General features: G+C 42.4%; 3 protein-coding genes across 3 annotated transcripts in view; 2 read left to right on the top strand and 1 right to left on the bottom strand.

The window, feature by feature from the left end:
* LOC139131600 (uncharacterized) overlaps positions 1-24,054 on the bottom strand; it is a 56,136-nt gene that overhangs the window by 12,397 nt on the left and 19,685 nt on the right. The gene's annotated exons all lie outside the window — the stretch shown is intronic.
* LOC139143213 (uncharacterized) lies at positions 2,680-3,318 on the top strand. The gene has a single exon (XM_070713366.1). The coding sequence runs from the start codon at positions 2,680-2,682 to the stop codon at positions 3,316-3,318; it is 639 nt and encodes a 212-aa protein (XP_070569467.1).
* Positions 9,081-10,564, top strand: LOC139143206 (uncharacterized). The gene is made up of 2 exons (XM_070713354.1): positions 9,081-9,772; positions 10,204-10,564. Exons 1-2 carry the CDS (start codon positions 9,081-9,083, stop codon positions 10,562-10,564), a joined length of 1,053 nt encoding a protein of 350 aa, XP_070569455.1.

Raw genomic sequence — 24,054 nt, 5'->3', positions numbered from 1 at the left:
TTTGTGTATTCCTTCCCAAAGCAAAACAACCTAATGTTAGGCTCGGTCGGACGTGTATGAGGATGAGAACACGTGAGTGTTACCGTGATAATTTTGACATCGATGAATAAATGTATGTCTCTAGACTCGCTAGAGTAATCTTCATTGAAATCCGTGAACTGTAATAAAAGTTATGGAACACTGTTTCAGATCTCTTTTCCTTTGAGTTTTTTATACGAAAAGAAATTGCTCCGTGATAATTTTGACATCGATGAATAAATGTATGTCTCTCGCTATGTTTTCGTTTTCAAAAAATGTAATCTTCATAATTGAAATCAGTGAACTGTAATAAAAGTTATGAAACACCGTCTCAGATCTCCTTTCCTTAAGAGTTTTTTATACGAAAAAAATCTGAAAAAAATACTCCCCAAGTGCCACCAAATAACACCATTTTAATCTCTGTTTTTCAAAAGCTCCAAGGGCAGGAGGGGGGACACCCCCTCCTGACCTCCCCCCGCGATGTGTATCAGCGATTTTTACAACATTAACACACTGGGCTTCATGTGGACTCGTCGAATCGATCCGTCGTGACCTGCAAGTCCAAACGACCGGCGCTACTGGCCTGACGGCGCATCACCCATCAAGCCACCCTATCACTTCCGCTCACACAGATACTGGACCTCTATCGCCTGCTTCGATCATCGAGACCAGTGTGGAGCGGGCAGCCTGACCGCCCACTCGCAGACTCACCAACAGCAGGCGTACGCTGTAACACAACAACAACCAGCCATTACAGCGACCCACACAACTGACCTGGTCACCGCTGATGGCGTACATCACTTCCTGGATCAACCCACCGTAGGAGGCGCGCCTCATAACAACATAACAGCCAACATGGCTGCGCCCGCCATGTTGCAGCAGACCCAGCTTCCCAGTTCCACAGAAACAACGCGGCGTCCACCCCCTCGTTCGGGAACACTGGCTAACGCACCAGCAGCTACGCCGCCAGCCGACCTCCTTCTACCATACGTTGAGCAAACGACTCTGAACAATCTGGCGAACATCGGTAAGTTCATCGACCTCAGTGAGCTACATCCCGATGCCCTTGCCCCAAGCGCATCAAGGGCCACAAAAACACAAATAGCCTTTGATCCAGACAATCCGGGTATAGCTACGTTCACCACCGAAGTCAAACGAAAGAACATTGACAACTTTGAGATCTGGTCTCAGTGTTACAGTACCTTCTTGATGTATAGATCATTCTACCATCCGCACCTAGCTATCCCCCTGGCTAACTACCACCGTTTCATAGCAGCACAGGCAGCTGCCTATAAACCTGAGGCCTGGCTAAACTACGACAAAGCCTTCCGCCTGAATGCGGCACGCTACCCTGACCAGGTGAACTGGGGCAAGCCGGATCCAGAGCTGCACTTCTTCCACTTCCAACAACACCCACACCTACTGATCCCCACATGCTTCGGATGTGGGCAACGAGGTCACGTCAAGACCGAGTGCAACAGACGCCCGAACAGCACAACGAACCCTTACTACTGGGAAAATACCAATGCCAAGAAACAGCCTGAATCCACTCAACAACAACAGCAACAGGTATGTCGTTCCTTCAACCGTGGGACTTGCAAGACCCCCTGTCCCTATGGGAGAATACACAAATGCACAGTGTGCGCCTCGCCTGACCACAATGCTCAACAACACCACCTGGTCACAGGTCAGCCACCACCCCAGCCCTTTCGAGGGAATGATCGCCAGTCCGGCGATACTAGAAACCTTACAGCCAACAACACCAATCAACCTCGCTTAACTAGCCACAGCCCTTGAAGGCCACCCAAACTCTGCCACCCTACTCCATGACCTCACCTACGGCGCCAACGTTGGCTTCACCGGGACCAATGGCCCACGTTACACCCGCAACGCAAACTCGGCCATGAGAGACCCTGAGGTTGTTACCAAAGCCATACAAAAGGAAATTCAATCAGGCCACACAATTGGCCCATCTCGCACACCACCACTACCGAACTTCATCATCAATTCCCTCGGGTTGCGCCCCAAAAAGTCTGGGGGCCATCGAATCATCATGGACCTATCAAGGCCGAGATATGACTCTGTCAACTACAACATAAACAAGGATGACTACACCCTCACCTACTCCCGTGTCAACGACGCAGTCGCCATGGTGCATAGACATGGCAAGGGCACTTTGCTTACCAAGGTGGACATTAAAAATGCATTCCGCCTATGCCCCGTTCGAAAGGCAGACTGGCACCTCTACTTCTACTCTACTTCTGGACTCTACTTCTTTGATCGCGTGTTACCCTTCGGCTTACGCCCTGCTCCATTCCTTTTCAACCGCTTTGCCGAAGCCCTGCTTTGGATCATTCAATCTAGGGCAGGGACGAAGGACTTGTTGCACTACTTGGATGACTACCTTTGGGCCGGCCCACCACACTCCGGACGATGCCAGCATCTACTAGACACAATGCTCAGTACCTGTGATGACCTAGCTATCCCCATCGCACCAGAGAAGATTGAAGGGCCATCCCTGGTAATAACGTTCCTCGGTATCATCATTGACACCATCAAATTACAAGACCTCCTCGATGTTCTCCCGACCTGGCTACAGCGGCAAACATGCACAAAATGAGAGCTACTCTCCCTCATTGGCACCCTCAGCTTCGCGTGTAAATGCATTCCAGCTGGCCGCATATTCCTCCGTCGTATGTTAGACCGCTTGTGACAGTGCAAGCACTCAATTCCACCATCACCCTGTCCAGTGAATTCCGCCTCGACGCGAAGTGGTGGTGCGACTTCTTGCCAACGTGGAATGGTACTGCCTCATTCCTGGAGCCAAACTGGACCTTATCCCGCGACCTGGATCTATTCACCGACGCCTCCGGTACCATTGGCTGTGGTGGCTACCATAAGGGCCACTGGTTTACCGTCACCTGGCCCACCTCACTCACTGCCTCAATCGCCTGGAAAGAGATGTACCCAATACTAGTGGCCTGTTCAATTTGGGGGCATTCGTGGCACGGCCGCCGTATCCTCTTTCACTGTGACAACCAAACGGTAGTGCATATTTGGAAAAAAGGCTCAGCCCGATGCCCAAAGATCATGCACCTGGTCAGAGGCATCTTTTATCAGGCAGCCAAAGGTAACTTCCATGTCTTGATAGCCCACATTAACGGAACTGATAACTCAATTGCTGACTCACTTTCTCGTTCACAGATGCCGAGATTCAGAACGCTGGCACTTGAGGCACAAGCACAACCCACGCCAGTACCGCAGCACCTGCGACCATTGCACCTGATATGCGGCAACTGATGACCCTGGCCACAGCCTACATTCACAAAAGTGTTGCTGAAAACACACGACGCACATACCAGGTAGGTCAGACATGCTACGCCAACTTCTGGTCATCATACGGACTTCGCACAATGCCCATCACAGTTAGGGTTGCAATCCTATTTGTCACCAATCTTGCAGACCGGGGCCTCACATATAAGACTATCAAGGTGTACCTTGCGGGGGCAATGCACAAGCACATTGAGCTAGGCTATGAAGAAGATGTCACCACTCATGCATTGCTGCAGCGCACGCTACAAGGATTCGGAGGAGTATCGGTGATGTGTGCCGGCCATGTCTGCCAATCACAGTCAACGTACTTCGCCACCTAAAGGAGAGCCTCCGATCTTGGGAAGGCCTGTGTGATCACCACAAGGTCATGTTATGGGCAAGCTTCACCCTCGTCTTCTTCGGATTCTTGAGAGTGAGTGAATTCACTGCGGCTGGGCCACTGCAGTTTGACCCATCCACAATGCTGCTTGTTCAAGACATAGTGTTACGGTCAAAATCAACATCCCCTTACTTGGCCATAGTTCAAATTCAAAGTCATGAGTCACCATCAACTTCCGTCCTTTAATGTTTACCTTTTGTATTACGCATTGCGCACATGCACCCATTCCAAGCGTGCTTCTAGGCACTTTAAGTTAGACCTTCAGAGAGTGGACATGTCTCTGAAAGTGACTGGCTATAGTTCTCGCCAAAATTGCTTGTAAAGACCATTTTGATGAAACAGCTTTGAACCTGTTGATGCGATAGTCTTATACAACCAACACAAAATCGGTAAGCCATTCAGTTGATTCTTTTGTGACTTTAAAGCAGACATTCTTGAAGGAACATTGAATAGCCTTATTCCATTGTGAGACTCTAAGAGCACGTGTGCCTAACAAAAGGCCAAGGACCCTATTGAAGTATGCGAACAATGAATGCTATAATGGACACATTCAACGACTCTGATTACGTTTATAGTACAACTTTTTGAGACCCTCTAGTTAAAGTAGATTTTAGTGATTGTATTCTTATGAAACTTTGAGTTAGTGATTGTTTCAAAGCAGCGTATTGTTCATTAAGTCAGGGTTGCTTTAATGCAAATGAGATTTCGTCAACGAAAGTAAACGTTCAGTCACCGTTAGAGGGCGTTTACTGAGATGGGTCACGTGACCACCCCACCTATTATGACCTTTGACCCCTGAGTCATCTTAGAGGGAGTATTACTTCCTGTTAGTTACTTCCTGTTTCTAATTTCCTGTGTCATAGAGTGTATTTACTTCCTGGTCAAAGAGAGTATTTACTTCCTGTGTCATAGTGTGAACGTAGCTTAGTTCTCACTTCCTGTATCCTTTTGTTTGATTTGTTTTCAGTTAATCGTTCCCAAAGGTTGTAATACGTACAGAGAATTGTTGTTCTCAGTCTGGAAGACATGCTTATATTCGAATAAACCACGTGAAACTCAGATCGGATATTTGCTTCGTCTTATTTAAGAGGGAACGCATTACGGAATATCAGCTGTAGACGACTATTGCACAGTAGTTGCAGACAAATAATTTTGAGTCTTAAGGACTTTGTTTGCGCGCTACATTTCTCATTAACGATTTTGCATCGGACTTGTGATATTCACCTAAGTCAAACCATGGAAGACGAAGAAAAGAAATCAAGAACTTCGTCACCTGAAAAGGAATTGCAAGAACCCAGGCGTAGAGGCCGAGACAGAACACTGTCCGAAAAAGGACTTAAATATGAGTTAGATACTAATGCTAGCTTCTTAGAGAAAGAGCGGGTTCACTAACCCAAAAGTCCACGAAAATACGGGAGCTCATCGCTGATAAGGCAGACCTATTCACAATCAAACTGAAGTTTGAAGTGTGGAAGGAGCTGCATCAAGGCCTTGCAGACGCGGGCTATGAATACGAAAGTTTACTCCCAAAGGATCAGGTGCCAGACGAACGCCTCCGTTGGCTGGCCGATGTCGAAGACGTTTTTGGGACCTTCTTTAAAGACACCACTGCATGGTTGAGCGAACAGGAAGCGAAGCCAGCACCAATTGCGAACCCCACACCAATTCATCCACAAGAGGATGTAGGACCAGAAGATAGTGTCTCTCAAGTCGGCACACCGAAGCCGTCTGTAGTTGGCAGCCAGAGTGGGGTCAGCCATCATACAAGCCACAGTGCACTCTCAGCCACCAAACTAGCTGATGAAAGGGAAAAGGCTGAACTGTTGGCAAGGTCAGCCAAGCTCAAGAAGAAGCAAGAAGTTGAGCGTGCTAAGTACAAGCTTCAACTCCAAGAAGAGCGGCAGAGGCAAGAAATGGAGCGTGCCATGGCAAGACATGAGCTTCAACTCAGGGAGGAGCAACATGAACTTGACACGAAGATTGCCGTAGCCGATGCTAGAGCTAGATCTCTCAATAAGTTTTTTGGTGACGAATTCGAGGACGATATCGCCATCAATGTTAAGACTGAACCACTGGAGGACAAATCCATTGTGTCCAGAACAAAACCACGAAAGACCACAACACCAGTACGAGTGTATAAGAAGGAAACTCCTACAATAGAAAGGGAGAATGACAGTGAGGCGGATGATTTAGAAGAAGAAGTCAGTGTAGCAGCTTCCAGAATTTCCATCAGAAGCAGTAGCAGTAACATGAGTAAGACGACACGTGACTCTGCACAGTGGGCCATGATCAGAGCAATAAAGAAAATGTCCACAGTGATAAAGAAGTTTGACGGTAACATCATGGAGTACAGATCATTCATAGATGAGTTTGAGACCAAACTTGTACCGACTGCCGAAGATGATAAAGATAAACTCACTCTGCTGAGACAGTTCACGGAAGGCACAGCCCATGAAATAGTTCAAGGGTATGCGGGTATAGATGCAAGTGAAGCATATCAAGGTGCCATGGAGGAGCTGGAAGAGCGCTATGGTGATCCACACAAGATAGCCAACGCCTACCTGAGGAAGGTTTTGGACTGGCCTCCAATCAAGCCAGACAACGTTGCCTCGTTAGACAAGTTCGCCATCTTCTTGAATCGATGTAAGACAGCAACCCGATGTGTTGACGGCCTAGAAACACTAGAACATTCAGAAAATATGAAACGGATTGTCAAGAAGCTTCCTTACTTTATTCAAGATTTTTGGAGTAAACGCACAGCGAAGATACGCAAAGCCAAGAAAAGAGTAAGATTTGAAGACCTCGTCGATCTGGTGAAGTCCGAAGCAAGCAGACTGTCATGCCGGACTACAGTAGACAAGCAACGGCTAGTCTCGACAATCCAGTGAAAAAGAAGAGAGGTACAGACAAAGTGAACAATCTTTCGCCACTAGCGTTACAAGCGCAGACAAGAAGACGAACCAAGGGAGCAAGAAGAGCAACACTTCAACCTCCAAACCAAACAAGGCTCAACAGAAACCATGCCTGCACTGCCAAGATAACAATCATTCTTTCGACAGTTGCGAACAATTGATTGCAGCCAGTCAAGAAGATACTGTTAACTTTCTGAGAACCAAGGTGTATGTTTTGGCTGTCTGAAACCTGGTCACCGGAGTAGGCAATGCAAGCAGAAAGCTAAATGCTCCAAATGCCAAGGAAAACACCCAACAGTACTACATCAGGATCGTCGACCGACAACTGATAAAGATGAGGATTCAAAGAGACCAGTACAGACGGAGAGTGTCGCAGTACACTGCACCACAGCAGAGGTGGACCAAGTACAGTCCTTTATGGGGACCGGTGGTCAAGACGATGACACTGTGTGGTGATGATGATAACTGCAAGGTCCTGCTGACTATTTTCCCTGTCAAGGTGAAGTTGAAAGGCTCAAATAGAATGGTACAGACTTATGCCTTTCTGGATACAGGTAGTGTCATATCATTCTGCACAGAAGCGTTACAGAGAAAACTTGGAGCCACAGGCAGAAAGACAAAGCTGACGGTAAATACAGTGAACGGCTTAGGCAGCCACACCTGCGACAAAGTCACTGGCATAGAAGTTTACAACCTAGACTGTTCAGAGCCACAGGTAGAGCTGAAAACAGTATACACTAAACCAGAGATAGGCGTCTCTGAAGACTACATTCCCCGTCAAGAGGATCTCATGAGATGGCCGCATTTGAAGAATATAAGGCTTCCAAGAATAGATGCCGAAATAGGACTGATGATAGGTACCGGAGAAACAGCAGTATTTACCCCTCTGGAAACAATACGTGGTCCAGACTCAACTCCTCACGCATGCAGAACACGCGTAGGATGGATCCCCTGGCACGTAGTCAGATTGAACGAACAAGGGCAACATCCTCCCAGCTACAGAACAGAAGTTGTGGCCGTAGAGGATATGGAAGAATTGGATAAACTAGACAGGTTAGTGCGACATTCCATTGACCTTGATTTTCCTGAGCGCATGATAGATGACAAAAGGGAACACTCCCAAGAAGACAAGAAGTTCATGCAGAAAGTAAAGGAAACCATTGAGCTAGTAGACGGACACTACAAAATGGGACTTCCATTCAAAATGAAAGAGTTCGACTACCGGACAATCAGCACTATGCCTTACAACGATTTAGAGGCCTGGAAAGAAAGTTGAGAAACAACCCAAAGTTCCATGCCGACTACCAGAAGTTCATGGCAGACATAATTGAGAAGGGATATGCAATACAAGTCCCTAACGACGAGTTAGATCGAGACGACGGAAAGGTATGGTATATACCCCACCATGGAGTATATCATCCGAAGAAACCAGAGAAGATCCGCGTTGTCTTTGACTGTTCAGCAAAGTTCCAAGGAGTGTCGTTGAACAACCTATTACTACAAGGGCCGGATCTGACGAATAATCTACTAGGAGTGTTATTACGATTTCGACAGGAACCAATCGCTTTAATGGCAGACATAGAGGCTATGTTCCACCAGGTAAAGGTTAGAGAAGAGGACAGTGACTGTCTACGCTTCTATTGGTGGCCAGATGGAAACATAGAAAGCCCTCCAAGAGTCTATAAAATGATGGTTCACCTGTTCGGTGCAGTATCATCCCCGAGCTGCGCGAACACAGCACTACACAAGATGGCCGACGACAACAGCCACCTATTCAACAAGGAAGTTGTCAAAACAATAAAGAGAGACTTCTACGTAGATGATTGCCTCAAGTCGGTAGAAAATGCGAAGAAGGCAATCGAGTTGACGCAAGATCTGACTGCAGCTTGCAAGAAGGCGGTTTCCGTCTAACGAAGTGGGTGAGCAACAGCCGCGAAGTATTGGAGACTATACCAAAAGAAGAAAGAGCTAAGGAAATCAAAGACCTGAAGCTGGAATACGACTGCCTACCAGTAGAGCGTGCCCTAGGTACTTCATGGTCGGTCGAGTCAGACACCATAGGATTCCAGATCAACATTGAAAGCCGGCCTCCAATGAGAAGAGGCATACTATCAATTATCAGCTCAGTATACCATCCCGTTGGACTCGCAGCTCCGTTCATCCTACCTGCAAGAATACTACTTCAAGACTTGTGTCGTAGAGGTATTGGCTGGGATGCAAAGATCAAAGAAGACGATCGGAAGAAATGGCTAAGATGGCTATCAGATCTTCCAAAACTAGAAAAACGTATCAACTCAGAGGTGCTACAAACCAGCAGACTTTGGCGAAGTCAAGGTACGTGAAATACATCACTTTTCTGATGCCAGTGAATATGGATACGTGTTGCATCGTATATCAGACTCATAAACGAAAACGGAAGAATTCACTGCGCCTTCCTTATGGGAAAAGCAAGGGTTGCACCACTGAAGAAAATCACCATCCCACGCCTGGAGCTGACAGCAGCTACAGTGGCCGTGAGAATGAACAGAATGTTGGAGGAAGAACTCGACATTAAAAACACAAGGATATACTTCTGGACAGACAGCACATCAACGATTAAGTACTGCGCCAATGAAACATCCCAATTCCACACCTTCGTAGCCAACCGGATCAACATTATACGTGAAGGTTCGGATAGTAAACAGTGGAAGTACGTCGACACAAAATCCAACCCAGCAGACGACGCATCTAGGGGACTAACGGTAGACAAGTTCCTGCAAAACAAAAGATGGCTGCGAGGACCAGATTTGCTGTGGAAACGAGAAAATGAATGGCCTGCACAACAGGACATCTCCAGAGCGCTATGTAATAAAGACCCAGAAGTCAAGCGGGAAGCATCCGTGTACAGCACCGTACTAGTAGAGCAAGAGTTTGGGGTAGAGAAGATCTTACTACGCTACTCCAGCATGATGAAACTAAAGAAAATAGTCGGATGGTTCCTGTTAGCGAAGAAAAACCTTCAAGATAAATGCCGCAAAAGAAAGGAAGGCGATGAAGACACCAACGCAGATACTAGCCAGAAGAGTTGTGAAACAACAATCCCACCTGTTTCACTAGAGAATCTGCAAAGGGCAGAAGATGCAATCATGAAGTATGTGCAGCGAAAGCATTTTCCAGATGAAATGGCACTCCTACAACGAGAAGAAGCAAGTCAGGAGATACAGCCCATTATATAAGCTGGACCCAATTTTGGATAAAGGAATAATACGAGTTGGCGGACGCCTGGAACGTGCCTCAGTGTCACCAGACAGCAAGCACCCGATAGTGCTGCCTAAAGACTCACCAGTGTCAACAATCATACTCCAAGAAACCCACAAAGAAGTCGGACATCTTGGAAGGAACTCGATGCTGGCTAGCTAAGAGAGAAATATTGGATTCTACGGGCGCCTACAGCAATCCGCAACCTCGTAACCAAATGTGTCATCTGTAGTAGAAAGTATAGAGCGAAAGTTTGTGAGCAGAAGATGTCAGACCTACCTAAGGACCGCATCACCCCCGAAGAGCCACCATTCACTCGCACAGGTGTAGATTACTTCGGACCACTGAGGTCAAACGTGGCCGTGTCACTGAGAAGAGGTATGGAGCAATCTTCACATGTATGGCGACTCGTGCGGTACACTTAGAAGTAGCCTGCTCATTAGATACAGATTCGTGCATCAACGCCATCAGAAGATTTATAGCACGAAGAGGACAAGTTAGGTCCATCAGATCAGACAACGGGACTAACTTCGTCGCAGCCGACAAAGAGCTGAAGGAAAGTATCAGGAGATGGAACCAAGAGAAGATAGCTGAGATGCTCCACCAACAAGACATCAAATGGGAATTCAACCCTAAGCAGGTTCCCACTTTGGAGGAGTATGGGAGCGTCACATCAGAACCATAAGGAAAATCATCTTTTCCTTGCTCAAAGAACAACCACTTCGCATGTCAGATGAAGCACTCGATCCGAACGCTGTTCTGCGAAGTGGAAGCCATAATTAACAGCCGACCGATCACCAGGCTGTCAGAAGATCCGAACGATCTAGAGGCATTAACACCCAACCATTTGTTGATGCTGAAACCAAAACAGGCCCTGCCACCTGGCTTGTTTCAGAAGAATGACAACTACGTACGCTGTCGATGGAGACAAGTGCAGTACCTGGCAGATATATTCTGGAAGAGATGGATGAAAGAATATCTCCCATTGCTACAAGAGAGACAGAAGTGGCTCGAGATCAGAAGAAACCTCAACGTTGGAGACGTGGTGTTGATCGTCGACAACACAGCGCCGAGGAACTCCTGGTCGATGGGCAGAATCACCAAAGTGATGAAAGATAAGAAGGGACTCGTCAGGTTTGCAGAAGTCAAGACCAGAGCGACTACTCTACGACGTCCAGTGGATAAGTTGTGTGTGCTCCTGGAGGCCGACGCCATTGAAGATTCGTCTGAAGGACACAAGAACAGCTAAGAACTTTAATCTTTTTTATTAGTGATATATGAACAGTATATTATTCATGTTTGTTTAGTTAGATTGAATTTTGACCAGTTTAGAATATTGGATTTATAATTGTTCCGAGTCACATCTACACAATTAGGGGACCGGAATGTTACGGTCAAAATCAACATCCCCTTATTTGGCCATAGTTCAAATTCAAAGTCATGAGTCACCATCAACTTCCGTCCTTCAATGTTTACCTTTTGTATTACGCATTGCGCACATGCACCCATTCCAAGCGTGCTTCTAGTCACTTTAAGTTAGACCTTCAGAGAGTGGACATGTCTCTGAAAGTGACCGGCTATAGTTCTCGCCAAGATTGCTTGTAAAGACCATTTTGATGAAACAGCTTTGAACCTGTTGATGCGATAGTCTTATACAACCCAACACAAAATCGGTAAGCCATTCAGTTGATTCTTTTGTGACTTTAAAGCAGACATTCTTGAAGGAACATTGAATAGCCTTATTCCATTGTGAGACTCTAAGAGCACGTGTGCCTAACAAAAGGCCAAGGACCCTATTGAAGTATGTGAACAATGAATGCTATAATGGACACATTCAACGACTCTGATTACATTTATAGTACAACTTTTTGAGACCTTTTTGTTAAAGTAGATCTTAGTGATTGTATTCTTATGCATCTTTGAGTTAGTGATTGTTTCAAAGCAACGTATTGTTCATTAAGTCAGGGCTGCTTTTATGCAAATGAGATCTTGTCAACGAAAGTAAACGTTCAGTCACCGTTAGAGGGCGTTTACTGAGGTGGGTCACGTGACCACCCCACCTATTATGACCTTTGACCCCTGAGTCATCTTAGAGGGAGTATACTTCCTGTTTCCATTTTCCTGTGTCATAGAGTGTATTTACTTCCTGTGTTATAGAGAGTATTTACTTCCTGTGTCATAGTGTGAACGTAGCTTAGTTCTCACTTCCTGTATCCTTTTGTTTTGATTTGTTTTCAGTTAATCGTTCCCAAACGTTCTCAACGTTTGTAGTACAACATTCTACTCAGAGAATTTGTTGTTCTCAGTCTGGAAGACATGCCTATATTCGAACAAGTCATCGTTGATGACACAGTCCCCACTTGTTAATGGGTACTTTGATTACATGTCCTAAGAGGATAGAGTCCTCTTCATTAATTGAGACATGCCCAAGTTTTGGCTAAGGACACGAAAAAATTGTAACAAATGGCTGCCATGCAGCCATATTGGATCATATCAAGAAACAAATTGACATACATATGTATGACATAGGTTAATGTCCTTGTACCAACTTTGAATAAAATCGGTTAAGATATGCCTTAGAGTATTATGGCCCTCGACAGGAAAACATCGTAATAAAATGGCCGCAAGGCAGCCATATTGGATCGTATCACATAACAAATTGACATGCATATGTATGACATTAGTCAATCTCCTTGTACCAACTTTGAATAAAATCCGTTGAAACATGTCTGAGTTATTCCTCTGTACATGAAAATATCGTAATAAAATGGCTGCCTAGCGGCCATATTGGATCGTATCACATAAAAAATTGACGTACATATGTAAGACATAGGTCAATGTCCTTGTACCAACTTTGAATAAAATCGGTTGAGATATGCCTGAGTTATGCCTCTGCATATGAAAAAATCGTAATAAAATGGCCACACAGCAGCCATATTGGATCATATCAAGAAACAAATTGACATACATATGTATGACATAGGTTAATGTCCTTGTACCAACTTTGAATAAAATCGGTTAAGATATATTGGATCATATCAAGAAACAAATTGACATACATATGTATGACATAGGTTAATGTCCTTGTACCAACTTTGAATAAAATCGGTTAAGATATGCCTTAGAGTATTATGGCCCTTGACAGGAAAAAATCGTAATAAAATGGCCGCAAGGCAGCCATATTGGATCGTATCACAAAACAAATCGACATGCATATCTATGACATTGGTCAATGTCCTTGTACCAACGTTTGATAAAATCGGTTGAAACATGTCTGAGTTATGGCTCTGTACATGAAAAAATCGTAATAAAATGGCCGCCTGGCGGCCATATTGGATTGTATCACAAAACAAATTGATGTGCATATCTATGACATTGGCCAATGTCCTTGTACCAACTTTGAATAAAATCGGTTGAAACATGTCTGAGTTATGGCTCTGTACATGAAAAAATCGTAATAAAATGGCCGCCTGGCGGCCATATTGGATCGTATCACAAAACAAAATGACGTGCATATCTATGACATTGGTCAATGTCCTTGTACCAACTTTGAATAAAATCGGTTGAAACATGTCTGAGTTATGGCTCTGTACATGAAAAAATCGTAATAAAATGGCCGCCTGGCGGCCATATTGGATCGTATCACAAAACAAATCGACGTGCATCTGTATGACATATGAAGTAATCCTTGTACCAAGTTTGAATGAAATCGCTTCTTGCATCTCTGAGATATCTGCGTGAACGGACGGACGGACGGACGGACGCACACACGCACGCACGCACGCACGCACGGACGCACACACACACGGACATGACCAAACCTATAAGTCCCCCGGACGGTGTCCGTGGGGACTAATAAACCACGTGAAACTCAGATCGGATATTTTGCTTCATCTTATTTAAGAGGGAACGCATTACAGAATATTAGCTGTAGACGACTATTGCACAGTAGTTGCTGACAAATTATTTTGAGTCTTAAGGAATTTGTTTTCGCGCTACACATAAGTGTTGAGCAGTGTACTAGAAGTGAGACTGAAATCCTCTAAGACTGACCCGTATCGACGTGGGTTCGTACTCCGCATTGCGCCAACCGGGACATCTGTTTGTGCATGCAGTCAACGCCTTTGCAAAATATCGACGATCACATTGCCTTACGAATACAGCAGTGCCAGTCTTCCAATTTGCTGATGGCACGTGGCTCACGCGTCAAAGGCTGACACACTACCTGAGAAAGCTGCTCGTGCATTCAGGATTAAAAGTGCGGAACTATATACCACACATAGCTTTAGAAGTGGTGCTGCCACAACCGCCGCCGAGGCTGGCCTACCAGATTGGCTAATAAAGACCCTAGGACGATGGCGGAGTGACGCGTACCAGGTCTACATAAAGACAGCGAAAGAGACTCTAGACTCTGTACCTCGCATGCTTGCTACAAGGAAGTAGTCTCTAGGACATGAGGTGTTAGAAACACCTACTAGTTAGTGGGACTTTAACGACGCTCGATCTACAGTACAAACTCTTACATGACTATGTTAGCAAAGTTGGGCATACAATATGTGGAACTGTACACGTCACTTGCTTAAACATCGAACCGTGGACTATGAACTATGAACTATTCACAATTAAACGGTGGTTTATTCTGTAGTACGCGTAGTGGCAGTTGTACGACTGCCAGGTCTGAGGGCTGGCTTTAATTTGGGGGCTGCTGTCGCGGATCCGGAGGGACCATGGTACCACGTTGCCCGATGCATGGCATGATCCCGCAAGGGGTCCGTGTCATCTTCCAGGCCGCCACGACGCCGTGCATCCCCGCCGTGGCAGTAGGTGCATCCTGGGTAACACGTTGCCCTCCCTTGAGGTCATTCAAATCTGCGACTGGCTTCACGGGAAAGGCCGCCATGACGCCCGGATGTTCCATCGCCCCTGGGTTTCGGCCAAGCCCTGTCTCCGTGTCGTTTCTTTTGTTAATGGATGATTATGGCTTGCTATAATCATGGTTAACGTTGGGAAGGGCACGGAGACGCAGGCCATTCTACCTTTGCCTCACAACCACGCCTCGCACTTTTGCTGAACACACAATGAACCCTTGCCTCTCGAATCACAGCTGCTTCTTGTCCACCTCACTATCAAATATGAATGCCATGCATGCCTTGCATGACGTCCAACCCGTTATCTGCTCGCATCACTGACCATCAGCTATCCGTGCATACCCCCTTGGCCAAAGCCATTTGCCGCCACTTCAGCTCCTGCAACGATAACGTACACATCACAAATCCCCTCCCCACCCACAAAAAAAAAAAAAATGAAAGCAAGCTGCGGCATTAGCAACCCACATACAGACATACTACAGTTTGTCACATTTCTATCTTGATGTTATTTGGATGATCAAATTTCAATAAAGTTCCATGGGGCTGCTGTCGCGGATCCGGAGGGACCATGGTACCACATTGCCCGATGCATGGCATGATCCCGCAAGGGGTCCGTGTCATCTTCCAGGCCGCCACGACGCCGTGCATCCCCGCCGTGGCAGTAGGTGCATCCTGGGTAACACGTTGCCGGCCGCCTCCCTTGAGGTCATTCAAATCTGCGACTGGCTTCACAGGAAAGGCCACCACGACGCCCGGATGTTCCATCGCCCCTGGGTTTCGGCCAAGCCCTGTCTCCGTGTCGTTTCTTTCGTTAAACAGCACTAGTATTTTTCTGACTTGTAAGAACTGACACAACACAATATTTACTGTCATCAATGCAGTGTTTTATCTAGGATACTATACCGGGGGGGATTGGTCCCCCTCTACTGGATTGAATTTTTGAGGGGGGTTTAAAAATTGTTTTGGGGATTTAACGGAAACATTTAATGATATCTTATATGTAAGTTTTAATGTTGCAGTGATGTCACTTGTGATATACATACTACAAGCCATAAATCACTTGCTTACACAATCCAAGCTGCTGGCTCCAAACACCATCCTCTATAAGATTTTTTCAAAATTCAACAAATTTAGATATCACTGTTGTGAATGTATAGGGCTTCCCAGAGTGGCGGACGGCTCATTAATATTCATAATCATTAATATCCCTAAAAACTGTAGCATATTCCCTCATGCTTAAATATTCTGTATGTTTGTTTGCACATATTCTGTAAGTCTGCTTTCATAGGGCTTAATGTACATTCAAACGTCAAAATTAATAAACAGCCAGCCATTCCCTCTGTACCTTCAAGGGATTTTTTCATTTTTCACTGAACTGTCTGCACTACACAAACCAAGAAAAAAACTATTGTAGTTATAAAAGAATGTTTTGTAGCTTGTGAAAAAAATAATGTGCTTGTTTGTCACGTTTTTACTGTGCGTATATATCCCTCACTACTGTAAGTTTGGATCAACATTGCCCTTTGCAAACCAGTGAGCTGTATTTTTCTAGTGACCTAGGTGGTCTTGTAGTTTTGTGCGCAGACTCAGTAGAGCTAAAACGAACAACTTAGAGGGTCAGATCCCTTGTTTTGATTTGAGTGCGGAGTCGAGTTTTTCTCGATGTCAGATTTGCTCCAGTTGCTTTTTTTCAGTCATTTTAGAATGGGGAAAATAACAAACAGAAAGGATGGTTTGTCACCAACAGTTAATTTTAGGGTTTATTTGCCCCGAAAAATGAGTCAGTGTCCTGTGTCTGTTCACTGAATTCAAAAACCGGGCCCATTGACACCACAGCTTGCTTCAATGCTTGTGCAGTATTCACTGAACACGTTTCTGTGACAGTAAAGTCCAATGTTTCGTGTCAATTTTGCTATCAGAATTATTTTCAGTGTTATGGACATTCATATGATGCACAAAAACTTCAGTTTGTCTCCTTTTCTCAATCGTACAGAGATGATGTGACACAGAACCTTATCGGGCTAGGGCAATGAACTTTTGTGAACGTAACTCTCAACTGGCTGATAGGCTTTCATATGCAAAATCAGCGTACGGAAATTTACGCGTGGTATTGTTTCAACAGCATTTATTGAAGCAGTTCAAAAAGTATCAAAATCGAACTAAAATGAGTTTCATGCGTTTCACGTTTTTTTCATATTATTTTTACTTCCGGGTTTACGAAGCTCTAAAAAGTCTAGGGTCGGGGGGGATAAAATTGGGTAGGTCGGGTAATCGGAACAGCACATATTTTTTGGGGGGGCCTTAGTGAGAATTTCCATTCTCACCGGTGAATATTTGTTCTCACACTCGATTCTCGCCAAGGAGTGCATTTCTCACCAATCTCTAATGGAGATTAAAATTTTCTCACCGACAGCGGTGAGAATAAGAACAGATTCTCACCGATTGCGAGAATGCGTCAGTTTCTCGCTCTAGTCATGCACTTTTTCCTATAGTGATTGATTTATTAAACTTTGCTGCATAGGCACTTTTCAAGTCAAATTCTCACCGGTGAGAATGGAAATTCTCACAAAGTACAGTGAGAATTGAAATTCACTGGCGAGAATCATGAAGACTCACCTTTCGGAGTCTTTATGATTCTTGCCAATGAACGGCGAGTCTTGATGATTCTCGCCAGTGAATTTCAATTCTCGCTGTACTTAGTGAGAATTTCCATTCTCACCGGTGAGAATTTGTTCTCACACTTGATTCTCACCAGGGAGTGCATTTCTCACCAATCTCCAGTGGAGATTAAAATTTTCTCACCGACAGCGGTGAGAATAAGAACAGATTCTCACCGATTGCGAGAAAGCGTCAGTTTCTCGCTCTAGTCATGCACTTTTTCCCTATAGTGATTGATTTATTAAACTTTGCTGCATAAGGCACTTTTCAAGTCAATAAGCGCTTCTGTTGTAAAGAGGAGAATGAGAATGTCATTTTTACGATGAGAAGCCACTTGCCCTTGGTAACAAAGAATAGACTTTACTTATCTAGAAGAGTACTTGGTCAATAGTTACATAACAAGATATTTTCAAGGAATAGTTTGTGGTTGAGTTCGCTGAGGAGGCAATGCCAAATCTTTCAGCATCATCCCGCTAAATACAGAATTGTTAAAGAAATACTGTAGTGCTGTTCAATTCTACATTGAAATTGAAGTAAATGGTCCAGAAAATATGGAAAATTGCAATGGGTAATGCAAGAAAAAGTAGAATATACATAGATTCAAAGATATTTAATAGAGATTTATCAGCAGAAATCAAGTTGAAGTTTAATTTTACTGTATAAAATATGGCTCATTGTTTACGATAATCTGTATTGCTGAGCTTGCTTTTCAAAAATTTACATAACTGAAAAATTATCATTATTATACAATGATCATCACAAGGAAATTTCCCATCAGTCTTTGATTGTTTCTCAAGATTAAATAAGATTACACCATGGAATATCCCCTTTCTTGATTGTTCTCATTTTAATTTTTACCAATAATTAATCAAAGGTGTGACGCTATCTACCATCTCGTTCTCATATGATCTTGAACCAACCTTCACACCCCTTGGCCACATGAGGAACATTTCAATGGAGGGTGCTAAAATATCTAATGATGCTGATGAGACCTTAAAACTTTTTATTTACAAGAGCTGGAGTACCTTTATTTCATTTAAAAGCTTCAATTGTTTTGCCCGTGGAATCCGAATTTAGCTGCAAAAATGGTTGAAGACTGTAAACACATCGTTTGGTTAAAGTTTCAACTCAATTTAATGCTTTTCAGGTATATTCAATTTTGGCTTGGAATAAATTGACCATCCAATCACTCAGTAAGAGGACCATTAATTTGTCAAATTATCACAGTTATATAAATTGTCTTACCATCAGTAATGTCTTGTGCTAAGTCAGAAAGTCTTTTAGAGAATAAATCACTTGGACTTTCATTGGTTGGTATTGGTTCAAGAGTATTCCCTGAAGCTTCAACATCACTTTCGATCTGATCAGATGAAACCCCTGTCACAAATAAATAAACAAAAAATACCGCAATTATACAGTGTCCCTCAAATTTGATCAGAATTGGTACATACCAAAGATCAAAAATAAATGTTATTTCTATCTTTTCAGTGCAGGAAAATTATACGTTGATGTTATGACAATTTCTGCACAGTACAACCAGAAAAACAACAAGAAATATTTAAACCAGAAAAACAAGATTAACAAAAGTAAATAAGGTCTGAAACTTTAGGTACTGAAGGTCAACTTTAGCAACATGCATAGCAGAGAATCTTTCAACCATGGATGTACAAAAATAGACATCTATGGTTTCAGCAGGTCTGTTAATATGTCACAGTTCATAAACATGACAGGAAATGACCAGTTTGATGTTTCAGTTACTGCTACCACTCCCAAAACATAATAGGTACCCTGGTCCTGCATACAAATAGGTTAAAGGTCAGATGTGTGGGCTGATTCAGTTACTGCCACCACTCCTGCACACTTGCAGTATTTCCCTTTTTCTTACCTCATTTGCACATTTTTGACACTGATGTGTTCATTTGAACAAATTCATATCTCACCCCTACATCTACCTGTACACCAAATGCTGAGACGGTAGCTTTGGCGGTATGGGAGCCTTTGTGTGTGACGGACATACATCCGCACATACATACCCATATACATACATACAGACAGACACCACTGACTCATCATATAAGCTCTTTTGGTATTTATATACAAAACCAAATATGAGCTAAAAAGCAATTCACCATGAGTATGCATGGTGAGGCTTGGTTGAGGAATGAAATCATAAACCCTCCAATAACATCATGAATATTCACACATCAGACGGCATGCATTTGCCTTTAACACAAACATGCAAGGTGGTTTGAACATGTTTATGTGGATCAGCTGTTCTGAATCGACATAGTTGGCAAAGACCAATAAGAAAGAAGTAAACAAAGTCTTTGAAAACTTGATTTCCTGACTGTGCAGAATTTGTACACAGACCTTTGACATGATTATTTCAACTTTTACTACTGAGTTATTAGGTTTGAAAAGTTTGGCATACTTTAATATGTCAACAGTTATTGTTGGGCTCTAAAATATAATAGAAAGGTACAGTAATCTGAATTTGCAATCAAACTTCAACCTAAATTTCAAAGCAAACAGACAAACTATTACAATACAAAGACTCTTTGCCTAAAAATGGGAAATTGAAAATTACATGAACAGTTGCAAAAATTGTGTTATCAACATTACTTACACATTCTCTTAAATTACCTTGATTCCCTGAAGGTTTGAAAATATTTTTGTACCAGAGCATTCAGGTCAATTTCTCCTGATACATAAAGCTTAATAACAACTTTCCTGAATAATTCTCACCTGGTGCATTTTGTACACTTCTGGAATATAGATTTATACATTGTCCATCTGCCCAATTATCCAAACATTTTAGATAAATAAAAAAGAGTACTTTGTTTTTTCATCCGAATAATTCACATCGCTAAGCTTCAAAAATGAGTAGTACATCATGCACTGTGGAAAATGGAATCTCTGCAGGATTATGGATATAAATATGTGCTTCATATAGTCCTGAATAGAGCATTGCTGTTCATGGTTAAGATAACATCTTGTTTTCTTACAAGTGATTGATGGATTAAGGTGCTGCAATGATTCAATGGTTCCATGTTGTCGATATATCATTAATCATTAATTGACTTTACATTGAAGGGAAAGTCAATCCTAATTCAGCATCAAATGCATTTCATGTGCTAGCTACCAAGTAAAGCGTTCCGGTATATAATTATCTGAATTCAAGATTTTGACTTTGGGATGTTTTTGAAGATGACTTCAAGATCAAGAGTATACTCATCAGGTGTGTATTACTTATGGATGAAACAGCTCAGAAACACTTAGCACTTGGATCCAAAATTATGGGTAAAAAAAACATTTGTTATCGTGATCTCATTCCAGAACCATGCTAAACATGACGCATCTTAAAGGTAAATGCCACAGCATGCAGGATTTTCTATATCGCTTGTTCAAGTGGTTTTCATGTCATTGATTGGATTTTGCAATGAACTAAAAATGAAACGCATAAATTAACAGTCAGTTTGCGTGACACGTTACATATATAATCCCTGAAAAGAAAACCTATAAAACCAAGGATTTTTTACGGGTTGTCCAATCGACTTTTCACCATATCTCTCTCTATTTATTATGAAATAAACACTAATGACATTATGAATCTAACCATTCACAGTTCAATTACCTTGATATGTTGAAGGTTTGAAATATTTTTCAACAAGTGGATTCAGACCAACTGTACACAACATATCCTTCAGCAGTGCTGTGTTTGATTCACTGATGAGATTTTTATCACGCAACATATTATAAGTGGCTGGGATGTGTCAGTGAATAAAGTTCTCGTGAAGCCATTTTGTCCGTGCAGAGAAGTTTCAAATCCTCTGACTTGGCTGTAAAAAATATAAACAGGAAAATTCAATATCAAAGTAAAACACTATGGACACTGGTGATATTTTTGTATTCAGGGAGGTAAACATTCGAAATTTTACTATAACTTTTCTGTATCATGACCATTATTTGACAGCTTTTATGACCCTGGTGTGACCTTGAAACTGTCTTTTCTATTTACAATAACTTGAGTATTTTCTTCTCCTTGTACAATCTTGACAAGGTGCATGATTCCAGCTATGCTGACCATACAAAAACCCTACTTTATAAGTGGTTTGATAGACCGTCTTTAGTTCTGTTGATTTGTTATTCTATTTTTTGTTTATTTTAAATTTGCTGTACAGGCATGTTTCAAGTCAATAAACTCTTCTGTTGTAAGGAGGAGATGAAAGAGAATGTTATTTTTATAAGGAAACCACTTGCCCTTTGTAAAGACAAATAGACTGTACTTTATCTAGAAGAGTATTCAGTCAGTTACATTACAATATATTTTCAAGACATACATGTAGTTTGCAGCTGGGTGCGCTCAAGGACGCAGTGTAGATTCTCTCAACACCATCCTGCTAAATTAATACAGCATTGTTACAGAGACATTACCCCGGCGAAATGTCAACTGTGATGTACCATGATCAACAGGGTATTTGATGGTTTTTGATGTTTGACCATGAACTACCTTGGTTGGCTATGATATGAGACCACAGTAAGCAGTCAAATACCTTGGTCTATCACAGTTTACCACGGTCTATCATCGCTGATCTGTTCATGATTGTCGGCAACCATGGTCAACCATGTTATTTGATGACTGATTATATTTCTGACCATCGTTATCAATGCGACCATCGTCCTAGAATGACAAATTTTCTTGATGACCATGTTTTAAATTTTTATTTTGGTTAAATTGTAATATTGCAAAATTCTCTTCAACAAATCATAAAGAATATTTTCAGGCAGAATTTAACACGTGTCCAACGATGAAGACAACAGGATACCAAATATCATAATCACTCAATAAATAAACAAAATCGAAGTAAGTTATAGGTGGTATGTACTGTAAATAATCCTTAAGAAAAAGAAAAGTCAAAGGATTAATGATTTGAGAAATACTATTTTTTGAAAAAAAAATTAGATAGGTCTATTTGTGGAATGCACAAATTTATCAAACCATTACCTTGGAATATGAAATAAATGTACTGAAAAACATCAATGCATAAAGGTTATTTCTCTGGACATTAACGTTTTTAAATGATAAGTTTCAAAAAGCTGTGACGAATTTCAGGAAAAGAAACTACAATTTTTTTTTTTGGTTTACAAGTCATACCACTGAATAGCTGCAAATTAGCCCATGGGCCCTGTTCAAGGTTTTTTCTGGTTGCCGTGTAGCACCGAGCACTAAATAAGGCCATTGCCTCAGTCATGTGTCGATCAGAAAGTGTTACTGTCCTACGTTGATACATGCAAACACATTTAGAAAGGTAATTGGCTTAAAATCTGACTACTCACGATCGTTACTTGCATAATCATACATGTCGGAAGGCCATAGAGGTACACTGACTGATTTATAGTGTATAAAAGTTGGCGTAAAAGTAATTTACTCTCCCATTATCGCAAAACTAATGTTTGAAAAGGCAGTGGCAGCGGCCAGGTGGTCTCAGGTCAAACAGATCATCATGTATTCGAACTTTGACCTCACAACATCAGGTGTTGTAAAACAAGACTTTTGATTGGCCAATTTTGCCAAGGTTGCCATTTTGAATTCCAGTGTTGGAATATGTGAGTCTGGATAATCATTCACTCCATTAAGCCACGGTTTTTGGGAGAAATCGTCGATTACTTCTCTCAGTCGATGATGAAGGGAACACAGAAGAGGTTTAGGAGAACAACTGTAATGATTGAAGGACGTTGCCTGCGTTAGAGACTTAGAGTTTATGTAAGTTAAACTTCGATCAGTGGATGTCCGTTATTTACAGTGTTGGCTGGCCATGGACATGTTGAATTTTCCAGCCTTTTCGTGACGTTTCAACTGAGAGTTTGCTACTTCGACACTTTCCACACCTTAGGGGACTATTTCAAACCAACCACTGTTCTTTGAGAAGTTGAGAACATATGGCGACAAGAATGATCTCTGTTCATATCGATTATGGATTGGTATGGTACTTATGGTAGCAACTCTACTGCATGCAGTGCATAGGAATAACATAGTATAAATCGGACATGATACAGTTTTATTCTCGTCTCAGGTGCTGATCATTCGATGTCTTAATGATGGAAGAAATGTTTTCGGACTTGATACAACTACTCTCTTTCCAAGTAGTGCGGGTGGTGGCATGGTTTGTACTGTGATTCATTTCTTGTGCAAGTTTTACTGTTCATCAGCTCTTACCATGTAAAGGACACCACAGACCTGATCCTGATTTTTACATGTAGCAATTGAACATTGTTTTACCATGATGCCTTGTTTATTTTGGCTGAAACTCAACATCTAATGATAAAACATCAAATCAAAGTTCTCATGTTTTCCATGTACACTTCATTTTCAGGAAAGGCATTTGAAATATAAAAAGTGAAATTTATTTGTCAACAAATACATGTAGCAAAAATTGCAAAGTTTTTGAATAAGTTTTTCATAGTTAAATTTATATATATATATGTGAATTTAACATAAGATTTTTTAACTGATCAGTTTCCATTTGATACACGTTTTAAATATTGTGATCTGTTGATCTTACCGTTCCAGGTCTTTCAAAGGACAGATTTTGCATTTTTTTGTATATTCCATTATCAGATTGCACTTAGTACGTGTAATCCAAAAAAG

The sequence above is a fragment of the Ptychodera flava genome, chromosome 1 (assembly GCF_041260155.1).
Source record: "Ptychodera flava strain L36383 chromosome 1, AS_Pfla_20210202, whole genome shotgun sequence".
In the NCBI taxonomy this organism is placed as follows: Eukaryota; Metazoa; Hemichordata; class Enteropneusta; family Ptychoderidae; genus Ptychodera; species Ptychodera flava.
The sequence above is the reverse complement of the archived record's forward strand: the minus strand, read 5'-3'. Positions and strand labels throughout refer to the sequence as shown.

Excerpts from the sequence above, each read along its gene's own strand:
- LOC139143213 (XM_070713366.1), top strand. The coding sequence starts at position 2,680 with ATGCATTCCAGCTGGCCGCATATTCCTCCGTCGTATGTTAGACCGCTT.
- LOC139143206 (XM_070713354.1), top strand. The coding sequence starts at position 9,081 with ATGGGAAAAGCAAGGGTTGCACCACTGAAGAAAATCACCATCCCACGC. Across the intron at positions 9,773-10,203 it reads GCAGAAGATGCAATCATGAA|GTGTAGATTACTTCGGACCA; the intron begins GTATGTGCAGCG and ends TCACTCGCACAG.